Below are 13,030 nucleotides of genomic sequence, written 5' to 3'. Positions count from 1 at the left end.
CCGGCTGCTCTGGCATTTCAAGGCCAGCGGGTCCCTCGGGGCCTCCGCGGAGGAGCAGGCCCGGGGCTGGCTCGTCCTCCGTGACTGACTCCGCAAATGTCACAGGAGGCTCTGGGCAGGATAATAGGGGGTTGTTCACCACGGGGAGAACGGGGTATTCGAGTCGGAGCACGAGCTGCCAGCGCCTGGAGAACGATGCCGAGGCCCGTGCTGACGGGGGTGGCCGTCAGGAGCTCGGATCCTGCGGGGACGGTCCTGTGAGATTGTGGCTGGTGATTAATGTTGAAGGTCACACAGCCCAGAACACTTCTGGAAATAAACGTGCTTTCGTAAACACAGGAACATCCCGAGAAGGCGGTCAAACGAGGTTGGCAGACAAACTGCACAGCCCCGGGGAGGGGGACACTGCACGGGGCAGGCGGCCCACCACCAGGCACACAGCAGCCCAGCCCCCACTCCGCTGGCCACCACGGCCGCCTGGCCCGCCTGCAGCCACGGGGAGCAGCCCAGTCTGCTGACTTGGCTTGGCCAGTGGCCAAGGGTCAGGGCTGAGGTTGGCACCGGCTCACCAGTGCCATCCAGGGGGCGTCGAGGGGACGGCAGGTGGCACAGAGGGCTCTGCGGGGGGGGGGGCGGGGGTGTGCCTGATTGTGTCTGGCCAGAGGGGCAGGACCCACGGCGGGGCTTGGGTGTGCTGATCCCACTCCCAGGAAGAACAGCGGCTAACTGGCCATCAAGATCGGGGCCCTGGGACTTCCCTGACCGTCAGTGGTTAAGACTCCCCGCCCCCAGTGCAGGGGTCACGGGTTTGATCCCTGGCTGGGGAACTAAGATCCCACGTGCCGTGTGGCATGGCAAAAAAAAAAAAAAAAGATCGGGGCCCTGACACTTGGGGTTGGGGTGGTGCTGAGCCACCCCGTGCCCGTCCTGAGTCCCATCTTTCCACTCATACTCCTGACAAGGTGGCACCGTGAGCATCTTCATCTGCAGACAGGAAGACAAAGGCTCAGAGGGGCAAAGTCACACAGCCACAGCCAGGAGGGGCTCAGACTCCACGTCCAGCCCCTTCCCACTCAGACACAGCCAGCAGCCACAGAAGACCCTGGCCTGCAGCCTGGAGGGGGCGGTTCTTGTGAGTCACTCTGACTCCAGAAGCAGGGATGACAGGAGAGCCCCAGGTCCCAGCATCTGCAAGTGATGTCTGTTTATTGATAGAGACAGGCAAGTCCAGAGTGGCTCAGGGCCGGAGCACCCTTCTAGAAGGCAGAAGGCGGGTCAGCTGGCCTCTGTCTTGCCAGAGTGGGTGGGATCCTGGTCCTCAGCCCCTTCCATAGCAGTGGTGGATTTGGGGGTCCCCGCAGCCTCTAAAACGAGTTCCAGGGCCCCCTCGCCAGCCACTCGGTGTACCTTCTCCCCTCTGGCCGCCAGGATTTCTTCAATATTCCTGAGAAAGAGGGAAGTGCCATGACACTCCAGGCCCCGAAACTGTCCTGCATCTTGGTCCCTCGAGGGCACCCCAGGCCAGTCTCGAGCACATGAGACCCTGTGCTGGTGTGGCATCAGGGCCATGCAGCCGGGAGGCTCCTGACCACTGCCCCCCACTGCTCTCCACAAGGTGGTGAGGTTGACCCTGCAGCCCCAGGGCCCTGACCGCTCCATCTCACACACACCCCCAAGTCTGGTGCAGTCAACCAGCCAGTGTCAGCACAGGACAAGAAAGCTGCTTGCTAGGATCCCTGCCCCATAGCAGGCACTCAGGAAGGAGTGCCTGCAAGGGTGAAGGAACCACAGAGTGAAAGGCAAGCTGTTGCTTTTAAGAGTCAACCTAGTCTGACACCCTCATTTTAGGGCAGGCCCGTGGCCCTGACAGGTAACCAGGTCCTACCTGCCCCCAGAGGCTGTCAGTGAGGGCAGAAGTCAGGCAGTGAAGCAGGCCGGAAGGAGCTGATCTAGGGTGGAAGATTTAGCAAATCACGTTCCAATCTTGGGCATACTTTTACTAAAAAGTTACTCGTGTTTTATCTGAATTCCAAATTTAACTACACCTCTTGTATTGATAAGGAAGCTGGGCTGGAGACGTGGGCTCTGTAATCCTCATCAGAAGGACGGTGCCCCAGGGAGGTTGGGTGGGGCTCCAGACTCAGGATGGACCAGGCCAGCACTGGAATAGAGACTTCTGTCCCCAACCCTTCCCAGGGAGCCTCACCTCTTCCCATCCAGGTCCGAGAACCAGCCCAGGTTGTCGGCGATGATGTGGTGGTTCTGGCAGCCAGGGCAAGTCACAATGACCACACCCTGGTGATAGGCGAGCTTGGAGATGCGCTTGGAGGACCTGGTCCCACAGACCTGGTGAAGACTAGGAGGTGAAGCCCTGCTCCCTCCCCCGCCCTTCCCAGAAGGGCCCGCCCCACCCCCGTGATTGCCCCGCCCCCGAATTAGCCACACCCCTCCGCATGCCCCCGCCCTCTCCCAGAAGGATACCCCCCCCCACCCCCCCCCCCGAGTGATAGCCCCAGCCCTCTCCTGGAAGACCCCGCCTCCCGAGGACAACCCCACCCTTCTTTGCCGTCCCGCAGCGCCGTCCAGCGCCAAGTGCAGGTGTGGGCCCGGGCCCGGCCCCGCCCCCGCCACGTGCCCACCTTGCAGGTGTAGACGAGCTGGTAGTGCGCCGGCCCGGGTCCCGGCTCGGAGCTCAAGCGCCGCCAGCCACAACCCCAGGCCCGCCTTCTCCCCACGGCCTCCAGGCGGGCCCCGCGCCCCCACAGCCACCTCGGGCCGGGCCCCCGGGGCCGCGCGCAGCTCAACAGTATCGGCAAGAGGCCCAGCGCCGCCCGCACCATGCCGCCCGCCGGCCGCCCCGCCTCGCGGAGGCCACCCCGCCGCCGTCTCGGAAGCGCGCACGCGATGGAAGCGGCCCTGCTCGGCTTCCGTCCCGGCGGCGGGCCGCGCTCTACTGCCCCCTGGCGGCAGGCATTGCGCGCTGGCCGGCGCGGGGTCGGGGGGGGGGGGGGGGGGCGCGCGCGGCAGCAAGACCATCGGAGGCGGTGGTGTCCGGACCGCGGTCGTTTATTGACGGGGCTGCATTTTTAACACTGCAGCACGCTTGTGCATCACACAGAGATAGAACAAGCCCGTGCTCGCCAACGAAGAGGCGGCCCAGCGGGGCAGCGCCCAGGTCCCGGGCGGCGCCGTGTCCTCCTCCCACGACGGGCGGCTGGACGGAGGGGCCTGCTAGGAGCCCTCGGTGTCGGTGTTGTCGCTGCCCGTGGTATTCTCCCAGTCCACCTCCCCCTGCCTCGCGCCGTGCTGCATCTTCCTGAGGGCCCGCTTCCTGCGGGAGACCCAGGCGGCGCAGGTGGGCGCAGGTGTGCGCGGGGCCGCCGCCCCCCAGCCCCTCTCGCCCTCCGCCCGCGCGGTCCCACCTGCGGTAGTTCTCGAAGCTCTCCTTGAGACGCCGCCGCCCCTTCTCCTTCTCGGGGGGCTCCCCGCCGCTCAAGCCTGCGTCCTGCAGGGGGGGCGAGGCTCAGGCTCCGGCCAGCACCCGCGTGGGCCCCACCCCCGCCCCTGGGGCAGCGCACTGGGGGCCGGGCGGGCGGGGTGCGTTCTCCCGCCTTTCAGATGACCGGACTGGCCTGGGACGCACGCGCAGCCAGCGGGGATGGGCTCCAGGCCAGTGTTCCTTCTACTGCAGTGTCCGGTGCGGCCCCTTTGCCGTCGGGCTCCGTGCAGTGGACAGTGAGGCCGAGTTCCCACCCAGGTTAACGCTGCGCCCCACCCAGATGGGCCCGCCCCCCGCCCCCTGCCCCCTGCCCCCTCTCCCGCTGCTTCGCCCAAGAAGGGAGGGGGGCTCAGCTTCACGTTCCAAAACACCACACCCCAGGCGCCCATGGGCAGAGGCCTTGTGATCACCCCCCAGGCGTCGAGGTAGAGGAACCACTCTCCCCGTTATCATTCACACTGAGGCCCACACCAGGGGCCTCCCAGGGCTCCAGGGACCCCAGGCAGCCTTACCTCGGGGGTCAGTGAAAGCGGCTCCTTCTGCAGAGCCACAGAGGGCTGCTCAGGGCTCTCCCCGACGGCCGGGCCGCCTGCAAGGCAGAGTCGTACGTTTTGGTCCCGCCTACCTGCCAGGATCGCGCTCGCTCGCCAGTACCTCTACCCCACCCCCACCCCCAGCCCAGGCCAGTCCTGTGCCACCTTCTGGGTCCTTACTTGGACCCCGCAAGCACTCCCATTGTATAGACACGGGGACGGGGGCTCAGAGACCTCACTTCCCACTCCTGGCTCCCGGAGCACGTGCTGCGCCCCGTCCCTGGGCAGGGGCTGGGGCCCTGCAGCGGTGGGAGCAGAACACTGCAGGCTGCTGGGCTCCCTCCACATCTGCCGGGGCCTGGATGGGCCCGGGGCTCAGGACCCGCAGAAAAAGTGCTCTGATGGGCTGGCTCCCCTAAACTGTCCATGACGGGCGACTGTGGCTTCCAGGTCTCGCGGACATTGCGGTGGGAAAGGCCCAGGCCCAGGTCTTGCCCTCCTCCTTGGCCTCTGACCCTGAAGCCTGCCCCGCCTCCCGCAAGGGGCCACACCAGCCCTGGGCTGGGGCTCCTAGGATGGCTGGGCCAACAGCCTTCCCCTTCCGTTCGCTCCCTGCGGGTCCTGCCCGCCTGTCCCCACGTCGGGGCTCACTGGCCTCAAGTTCATGTCTCTGGGCAGCAGCAGAGGGACCAACCACTTACTTCTCCATTTGCTGCCTCTTCCTCTTTCAGCCCCCCCTCAAGAAGCTGGGGCCAGGCCTGACGCGGAGGAAGTCTGTTCTGGCTTCACACGCTACCTCTGCAGTGGTGCCCCCGCCACCACCCCATCCTCCCAAACTCCCGTCTGACACCCACCTTCAGAGCCAGCCCCTCGTCATCCCCGCTGGGTCATCTCCCTGCCACTCCCTGTCCTGTGCCCAGGCAGGCAGAAGGATCCCGCCCCTGCCAACTTAAGGCCCCAGTCACCCTGAGCTGCCCCTCCTTCCCCGCTCTGTTCTGCTTCCTGGCAGTGGCTACCTCCCCAGCTCCCTGCTCTGGAGGGCGGGGTGCCTCCACTCTGCAATCCCGGGGCCTGAGTGGGCTCCAATGGCCAGGCGTGTTCTCAAGGTGGGAGCTGGGACGTGGACCTGCAAGCCTGGGCCCCAGGTTCCAAAGGGGCTCTTGTTTGCTGGCTGGGGGCCCCTGGGGGTTGCTTATCCCTCCGAGCCTCAGTGTGCCCATCTGTGAAGTGGGGTTGTGGAGGTCTATGGGCCAGGGCTGGGGCATGTGTCCCCAGGCACCGGCGTCATGCGGTGTGCGTGCTGAAGGTCAGGACGGGTGCCAACTTGCGGCCAGAAGGAGGCCTTAGCCGGATTCCTCCGCGACAAGCCGCTCGCCTCCTCACCTTTGTCTGAGAGCTGGGCATCCTCCTCTAGGTCCTGGGGGAGCGAGAGCTTCCCAAGAGAGACAGGGCAACTGGTCAGACCACCAGCCTGCCAGGACTGGGCCTGACCCTCAGCGCTGCCCGCCCAACCACCGTCACCCCCGTGCCGGCTTCTCAGGGAGGGACCTACGCTGCCCAGGCGGGCGTTGGGAGGATGGCCGGCGGTGAGCTGAGCTCCCAGAGCTTCTGAGGGACCCGTATGGGACTGTGGTCCGGCAGAGGCTGGGCCGGGAGTCCGGGGTGAGGCTGGCCCTGGGCCTGCCCCCAGAGTCACACTCACCTCCTGGGAGTTCCTCGGTGAGTCGTCCTCTAGGTCGGAGCTCTGTGGTCACAGAAGAGGGGTCGGTCGGCAGGCTGTGGGGGAACCGAGCCACTCGAGGGCATGGGGTGGGGTCCCAGGCCAGCCCGCCCTCCAGGGAGGCCCCTCTCCAGGCCATGGCTGGGCCTGGCCCCTGGCCAGAACGCCCCTCCCTCCCCCTCCCCACACCCTGCCGGGCCCTGAGCTATGCCAGCCCTGCAGCCCACCTCCACGAGGGCTGAGGGCTCGGGGAGCAGGCAACCTTACAGAGGAGGGAGGGGCTCAGGAACGTCTGGGGACACGCCGAGCCAGCGGCAGAGCAGTGGCCGAGCCAGGCCAGGCCCAGGCCCAGGCCCAGGCCCAGGCCCAGGCCCAGGCCCTTTGGCGGCTCCTCCTCCGGGGTCTGCAGTCTCTAGGGACACACCTGCCCCCATGTGGCCGCACCCCCAGAGCCCCACCGTGGCAGAGCCACGGCTCTCTCTGACTGAGGGACACCGTAACGGCCCCAGGGGAGGCCCACCAGGACGGACGTCTCCAGCTGCTGCCACCGGAGGCGGCCCTCCACCGCCAGCAGCTGGCCCTCGCGCTGGAACAGCTGCAGCTGCAGCTCGTCCGCCTTCTCGCTCAGCTCGCGGACCCGCTTCCGCAGCGCGTCCTTGTCCTGCAGGCTGCGGGCGTGCCGGGCGTGCAGCTCCTCGCGCGTCGCGATGGCCTGTGGGGCAGCGCAGGGCAGGGAAGCCGCGGCAGGGGGCTCTGGCTGGGGCTCCCGGCAGAGCGCGGCCCGCCTCCCTGCCCCCCCCCCCCAGCCCCCCGGTCTTTCGTTTCCCCTCCCGGCTCTCTCACTTCTCAGCACAGCCCGCCTTATCTCTAGCAACGCTCCTGGGAGGGTTTCCAGCAACATGGCCGGGGACGGGCGGGGCCGGCGCTGGCCTCTTCCCCTTTCTCATCCGAGGATGTCATTCGTGTTTTGGGGGTTGTAAATGCAATACAGGCTCAGGATGGAAAGTGTGGACAGTTCAGAAAATATAAAGAAGATAATATACCCCTGAGAATAACCCCTGCTGACCCTGCAGGGTCTTCAAGTCCTGCTCTCCGGGCACATTCAGCCGTGTTCACATGCCCACACGCACGTTTCGTACTTCCTGGGTACAGCTTGACATCAAGAACGTGATTGTTGACAGACGTGTAACAATTCTTTAAGACGAACACCCCAGGCTTTATCAAGCCGGTCCCCCACGGCAGGGACACTGAGGTCAGCCCAGGAGGCCAGCCCACGACCTACAGTGACCGGCCCAGGAGGCTGTGGCTGCGAGGCACACTTGTAGGAAGCCAGCCTCCGCGTCCAGCAATGATCCAGAAGCTAACCCACACCCCTGCCTCAATCGACCCCGAGAGCCAGGGCTGGATTAGTAACAGGACATCCTGAATTTCTGTGCCAGCTTCCAACTCGGGACCCACCAGAGAAAACCCTGCCACTCACCTCGGCGGCCAGGCCCCAGCGTCCCTGGGGGCGGGGGGCGGGTAGCCTGCCCTGGGTGCCACCGGAGCCTGCGCGCCCCTGCCGGCCGTGCACGAGGCAGAGGGGGGCTCTGCTCGGGCAGCTCCGGGAAGGAGCTGTCCCATCGGGTGAGCTGCGCCCATTTCACACCTGCTGCCCCAGACCGCACTGCTGCCCGTGGCCTTGAGGGAAGCACGCACCTGCCGGGCTTTCTCTGCGTTTCTGTTATTCCCGTGAGACGGCTTTCTAGAAGTGGGTTTGCCGGGGAAAAGGAATCTACCTCTTCAGGCTCCTGATACAGATTGCCAATCACCCTCCAGAAAGTGACTGAAGCGACAGCTGTGGCTGATGAGAAACGACCCCGAGCCGTGACAGGAAAGTGACGGGAAACGAAGAAGCAGGTGCAGCCCTGCGCTGGGGCGCCGCCTCCCCACCCAGAAGAGGGCAGCCGGCCGAGGCGCCCGTGGCTTTTTAAGCGAAAGAAGTCTTTGCAAAACGAGTCAGAAAGCTTCCACTTTGGTAAAACAACAATGAAACTACGCGTACGCTGAGAAAAGTCCGGCAGGTCCAGCAGAAGGTGGAGCGTGGACTTGCTGGCAGCAGGTGGGGCAGGGGTGGAGGAAGGGGATGAACTTCGTTAGCATTCACGTTTTTAAACGAGCATGGACTGCTCTTGTCAGCGCTCCCTGAAGAACCACCTCGACGGCGGCACCCCCCTGAGAGGCCACCGCGGCCGGGAGGGCTGTGCGGCCCCTACCTGGTCCCGCTCGACGGCGACCTCTCCCATCTGCTGCAGGATGGCCTCGATGCGCTCCTTGTACATCTTGGAGTCCTTCCGCAGGGCCAGGCACTGCAGCTCAAACATCTCCTTCTCCTCCGTGCACTGCGGGAGACGGCGGTCAGCGAACGGCCTGCGGCCCCGCCGGCCCGGAGCCCCAGACCGAAGCTGGGCCCCGGCGCGCCCGGGCGGCGCGGGCACCAGGCGGGGCGGCAGGCTGGCCCTCGCCTCCAGGCCCCCAGGCAGGGGGAAGGAGGGGCGCGGAGCCCCGCTCAGTCGGCCCAGGGCGCCCGCCCCGTACCCGGGCGCGCAGGGCCTCGGCCTGGCGCAGGTCCTTGCGCAGGGAGAAGATGGCGGCGGCCTGCTCCTCGAGGCCCCTCTGCGCCTGTCGCCAGTCCTCCTCCGGCACCTGGACGTAGGGGCTGCTCCGGGCCGGCTTGCCCTCCTGTGGGTGCGAGGGAGAGGGCGGCGGGACGGCGGGGCTGGGAGGCCCGGGCCGGCGCCCCCGCGCCCGCGCGCCGGCCCGCGCCCCGGGGCCCCACCTGGACCGAGGCCTCCAGCGCCCGCACCCGCGCCTGCAGCAGCGCCTTCTCCTGCTGCAGCTCCCACAGCAGCTCCTGGCCGGGGCGCTGCTCCATGGCGCGCCTGAGCTTCCGCGTGTGCTTGCGCTCCACCGAGCAGTCGTCCTCTGCCTTCACGAGGCTGTGCTTGAGCCGGTCGACCTGTGGGGCCGGCCGCCGGCCGTCAGCGTCCGCCCGGGACCCCGGCACCCGCCGCCCGCCCCAGCAGCCCCGCCCGCCGCGCGGGGCACCTCCAGCTGCAGGTCGCGGCTGCGCGTGAGCGCGGCGCCCCGCTCCTCGCTCTGGCGGGCCAGGCGCAGGGCCAGGTCGTAGTTCTCGTCCTTGCAGCGCTGGAGCTCGCGGCCGCCCACCTCGCAGGCCTCCTTGAGCCTCCGCACACGCTCCTGGTGCTTGCGCAGCAGGCTGTCCTTCACCCTCAGCTCCTTGATGAGGTCGTCCTTGGAGCCCAGCAGCGCCGTCAGGTCCTGCACCTTCTTCTGCAGCTTCATCACCTCGCTCATCAGCAGCTGCATCAGGCCCGACTCCCCGGAGGCGTCTGCGGGCCGCGAGGGCGTCAGGTGGTGCACGGTACGCCCGGCCCGGCCCGGCCCGGCCCGGCCCGGGCCTCCGCCTGAGGACCAGCGGCTCCAGGGGAGCCTGGCCAAGGGGTCAGTTCCCGGTTGCGGCCGCTGCCCGTCCCGGAGGCGAACTCGCCCCCCGGCCCCGGCCCCGGCCCCGGCCCCGGCCCCTCCCAGGGCAAGGCAGGGCAGCCCCGGGCCTGGCTGTCCATCCCTCTCTGTCAAGTCTCGTCACCATCCCGACTGAGAGGCGGGGGGGCGCGACTCGGGGCCGCCTCACAGGCTGCCGGGGCGAGCGGGCCTGGCCTCTCGGGCGTGGCTTTAGCGGGCTCACACGGTCTTCTGGGCAGGAGGGGCTCTGAGCCAAGAGTCAGCCGCCTGTGCACCCCGCCTCCCACCTGCTCCCCCCTCCGGAGTTCAGGTCCCCCTTTCCCCCAGCCTCTGCTCGCTCCACGAGTGTTGGGAGGAGAGCGGGATGGGAGCGACACCCACACCGGGCCCAAAGCTGGCACCCTGCCCACGCGCGGCTCCGCTCCCTTTCTTTCACACGCGATTTATCCACGAGGGGACCAGCTGGGAAGGGGGCCGCCGGCTCCAACCCACACCATCCCCCTGCCCCTCCATCCGGGCCCAAAGCTGGCACCCTGCCCACGCGCGGCTCCGCTCCCTTTCTTTCACACGCGATTTATCCACGAGGGGACCAGCTGGGAAGGGGGCCGCCGGCTCCAACCCACACCATCCCCCTGCCCCTCCATCCGGGGCCCTGTGCCTCCAGGCCCGTGTCCCGTTCCTCACCGATGATCATGGAGAAGACGCGGGTGGGCTCTTTGCCCGTGACCTTCCTGTACAGCTGTGGGTAGTAGAGCTCCAGGCTCTCTAGGAACGCCACGTAGCCCTTGTGGCCAGTCCGCTGCAGGATGTCCAGGAGCACACCTGCGACCCAGAGGACACGCGTGGGCACGCAAGGCTGCGGAACCCCAAGAGGCTGCAGTGGTGGGGGTCTGGGCGGCTCTCCCGGGGCCTCAGCTGTGCGTGAAACACCACAGCCGCGGGCAGACAGGGCAGGGGGCCTCCGGGGGACGGGGTGGCGGACGGGCACTGACCTACTTTCCGCTTGCGGATGACCAGGCTGGGGTCACTGAGCACCTGCTCCTCGTCGTCGGGGTTCAGGACCTTGCACTGGCGCAGGTAGGGCGTGATGCGGGCGGGGTCGATGACGGAGATGAGCTTCACCCGGAAGCCCTCCAGGGCGCTCCAGCACTCGTCCTCATTCTCGTAGTCGGACATGGCGCAGTCGGGGCAGGCGGCTGGGAGGGAGGCCGTGGCTGAGCAGCAGGCGTTGCCGGGAGCCAGGCCTGCGCCTCGCCCGCCAGGGCTCTGGGCAGAGCCAGACCAGGAACCCAGCCCAGGGGCGTCCAGGAGAGGGGCCGCCAAGAGAGGGAGAAGCCCCCGCTCCCTCCCATCGGCTCGCCCGTGTCGCCCTTCACGGCCCTGCTCCCGCCCCTCTGGCCACCCTGGGCTTTTTCTCTCCCCGAGTCTCACCCCAATAAGCGTGGGGAACGGCGTGGAAATGCTCCAGGGTCAGGTGGCATCTTAGGAGAACACGCCCCCCTGCACCATGGCCCTCCTTTGGCCCTGTCCCCCCAGAGCACCCCAAAGTGCTGCGGGGCTGGCGGGAGGCTGCCCCCTACCCACGGAACTGTTTGTGCCGCCTACCAGCACAACCCCCCTGGCACATGGGGGAGGGATTCCAGCCCCAGCCCCCGGCTGGCCAGTGCCTGGCCCCCGAGGCGCCAGGCTGTGCTGGCGGGACTTCCTCCTTCCCCGCAGGACAGTGCCTGCTCACATCCACTCCCGTCCCCGCCTCTCCTTCCGGCAGCTGGTGATGCAACGGCCACCTAGCAGCTGCCGGGCCGGCCTGCTCCGGGTCAGGCTCGGTGACAGGGTGCCCTCCAGGAAGGGTGACTGTGGACGGCCCACGGTAGAGGGAGAGCCGGGGCCCGGGCGCACTGGGAGGGGTGGCTGCGTCGCCCGGGGCCGGCCTGGAATGCGGCTCCATGCCTCCTCCAGCCTCTGGGACACCAGCCGTCCGGGCTCCTGTCTGCCTCCCAGGCGAGGCCTGCTCTTGGCCGCACTCTTGGGGACTGTCAGGCCAGCTCTCCGATAGGGGACCATCTATGCTGGAACCACCCGCCGCTCTTCCCTTCTACACGACCAGTGGGGGAACCACTCTCTCCAGGGCCAGGCTGAGCCGGCAGCGGCCACGCGGTGGCCTCCTCCCCGCGGTGGGGGCGGAGACCCTGACCCCGCCACCGCAGGCTGAGCCTTTGACCTGTGTGGGAAACACCGGTTTCCAGCCCAAAGGGACTGGGCCACCCTCCTGGAGATGCGGCTGGCAGCAGGTTCGCGCTGCCCTCAGCCAGCCCGCCCGCCCAGCAACAAAGCATTGAATGAAACCACCAGCAACTTGGGGTCTCTGGAGTGTTTGGCCCAGTCCCCGCCTTCCTAGCCGGATGTCCACGTGTCCCACACCTGACGGTGCCCTGCTGTTAATTCCAGTGAAGTGACCAGCAGGCACCAGGCGGCTGTGAAGGGGACAGGGCAGCAGCGCGACGCCACCTGACGCCCGCCTGGGGTATCTGCTCCAGACCCCGCTTCCTGCCCCAAGCCCGAGCTGGGCCACAGCGGCTTCCCAACCACCTGAGGAAAGGGCACCAGGCCCGCCTACCTCGGGGTCGTCCTGGGGGGTCAGCCTGGGCCGCCCGATTCAATGCGCGGTAGGAGCTGCCGGCTGCCGGGACCGAGGGAGGGTGGAGCCGGAGGAAAGCCGTGCACTTCCTGACGGGTCTGGTTAACCCCACGGAGGCCCGGCCGTCCTCCCACAGGGGACCATCCCTGCGCTGCCTTCTGATTCGCCCAAGCAGGGCGGCCCCGGGAGGCGGGGACGGGGAAGTGGAAGCCGTCTCCTCCCGGGGAAAGCTGCTCCCGCTCGGAGACCCCCACCCCCCCTCCCCGCCTCCCCGCCAGCCCGCCCAGCGCCAGCGCCCCGGGGCCCGCCCTGCAGGCCCAGCCCCGACCCTGCGGAGTGGGAGCGCTAGAGCCGCGGCTCTCCCAGGGTGGGACGAGGCCAAGCCACCATCCGGTCCACTTTGGTCCCGTAAGGACTGCAGCGTGGTGTCCAAAGAGGGCATGGGGCTGGGGGGGGGGCCGCAGCCCCTAAGCCTAACCCCACTTGCTGCCAGCCCACGCTGCAGCTGGCTCCGCCCGTCCCTCCCTGGGAGCAGCCCCTCTCCACCAGGACCCACGCGACAGCGACAGCAGGGCCCCAGGGGAATCCCCAGGCCACCGCCCCACCAGAGTGGCCTCGCTGGTTGAACCGAGAGCGCTGCCACCTGCCAGGCTGAGCAACAGGTCTGGGAAGGGGCTGCAGCTCGGTGGGCAGGGGCCTGACCAGCGCTGCTGGCTCCCTTCCTGAAGGGTCCTGAGCCCCTCAGCCCCAGGGTTTTCCTCTGCCTCCTGGGCTCATGGAGGTCAGTAGGCTAAACCCCGGGAATCCTGGCACCACCAGGTGCTGCCGAGTGGCCGGGCCTCCCCGCAGGCCTCCAGGAGGCCCGAGGTCACCCTCCAGGCGTGGGCAGGCCCCCAGCCCCCTGGGGGAGCCGTGTTCTGGGGGAATCCTGCCCCAGCCTGGAGGGTCTGGCGGGGGGGCGGGGGGGGGGGGCGGGGAGTCCTGGTACAGGAGTGGCGGGAGCTGCGGCTCTGCGCACCTGGCGGGCAGAGGGCCGGTGCCAGGCCCTCCGTGACCCAGTGTTTCCTGTTTCATGACATGACGCTAAGGAAGGAATCTTCCTCATGGTGTGTTTA

The 13,030-nt window shown here is 67.9% G+C and overlaps 2 protein-coding genes across 7 annotated transcripts in view; both read right to left on the bottom strand.

Annotated features, from left to right (window-relative positions):
• Window positions 1-1,179: 1,179 nt before the first annotated feature.
• DNLZ (DNL-type zinc finger) lies at window positions 1,180-2,938 on the bottom strand. The gene is made up of 3 exons (XM_068553870.1): window positions 2,640-2,938; window positions 2,207-2,346; window positions 1,180-1,444 (listed from the first exon to the last, which is right to left on the bottom strand). Exons 1-3 carry the CDS (start codon window positions 2,838-2,840, stop codon window positions 1,276-1,278), a joined length of 510 nt encoding a protein of 169 aa, XP_068409971.1. The 5' UTR covers window positions 2,841-2,938; the 3' UTR covers window positions 1,180-1,275.
• Window positions 2,939-3,048: 110 nt separating this feature from the next.
• LOC137770849 (caspase recruitment domain-containing protein 9-like) overlaps window positions 3,049-13,030 on the bottom strand; it is a 37,342-nt gene continuing 27,360 nt past the window's right edge. For 2 of the 6 annotated variants that reach the window (XM_068553869.1, XM_068553868.1), the window contains exons 2-13: window positions 10,270-10,473; window positions 9,962-10,099; window positions 8,840-9,144; window positions 8,571-8,750; window positions 8,330-8,473; window positions 8,008-8,133; window positions 6,273-6,464; window positions 5,735-5,776; window positions 5,416-5,464; window positions 4,012-4,088; window positions 3,423-3,505; window positions 3,049-3,331 (exon numbers count right to left, since the gene is read on the bottom strand). In XM_068553869.1, coding sequence (XP_068409970.1) covers window positions 3,232-3,331; window positions 3,423-3,505; window positions 4,012-4,088; window positions 5,416-5,464; window positions 5,735-5,776; window positions 6,273-6,464; window positions 8,008-8,133; window positions 8,330-8,473; window positions 8,571-8,750; window positions 8,840-9,144; window positions 9,962-10,099; window positions 10,270-10,453 — 1,620 coding nt within the window. In that variant the 5' untranslated portion in view covers window positions 10,454-10,473 and the 3' untranslated portion in view covers window positions 3,049-3,231. Of the gene's footprint in view, window positions 3,332-3,422; window positions 3,506-4,011; window positions 4,089-5,415; window positions 5,465-5,734; window positions 5,777-6,272; window positions 6,465-8,007; window positions 8,134-8,329; window positions 8,474-8,570; window positions 8,751-8,839; window positions 9,145-9,961; window positions 10,100-10,269; window positions 10,474-10,708; window positions 11,869-11,894; window positions 12,195-13,030 lie in introns of those variants that run through there. The other 4 variants (XM_068553863.1, XM_068553861.1, XM_068553865.1 and 1 more) reach the window with 3 other exon arrangements.

Source organism: Eschrichtius robustus, chromosome 10 (assembly GCF_028021215.1).
Source record: "Eschrichtius robustus isolate mEscRob2 chromosome 10, mEscRob2.pri, whole genome shotgun sequence".
Classification (NCBI taxonomy): domain Eukaryota; kingdom Metazoa; phylum Chordata; class Mammalia; order Artiodactyla; family Eschrichtiidae; genus Eschrichtius; species Eschrichtius robustus.
This window is presented reverse-complemented; position numbering and strand designations above follow the sequence as displayed.

Bases quoted from the DNA above. Each gene is read 5' to 3' on its own strand.
- DNLZ (XM_068553870.1), bottom strand. From the start codon at position 2,840: ATGGTGCGGGCGGCGCTGGGCCTCTTGCCGATACTGTTGAGCTGCGCG. The intron at 2,347-2,639 runs GTGGGCACGTGG...AGTCTTCACCAG, and splicing joins AGCTCGTCTACACCTGCAAG to GTCTGTGGGACCAGGTCCTC. The intron at 1,445-2,206 runs GTGAGGCTCCCT...CCTCTTTCTCAG, and splicing joins TCGGACCTGGATGGGAAGAG to GAATATTGAAGAAATCCTGG.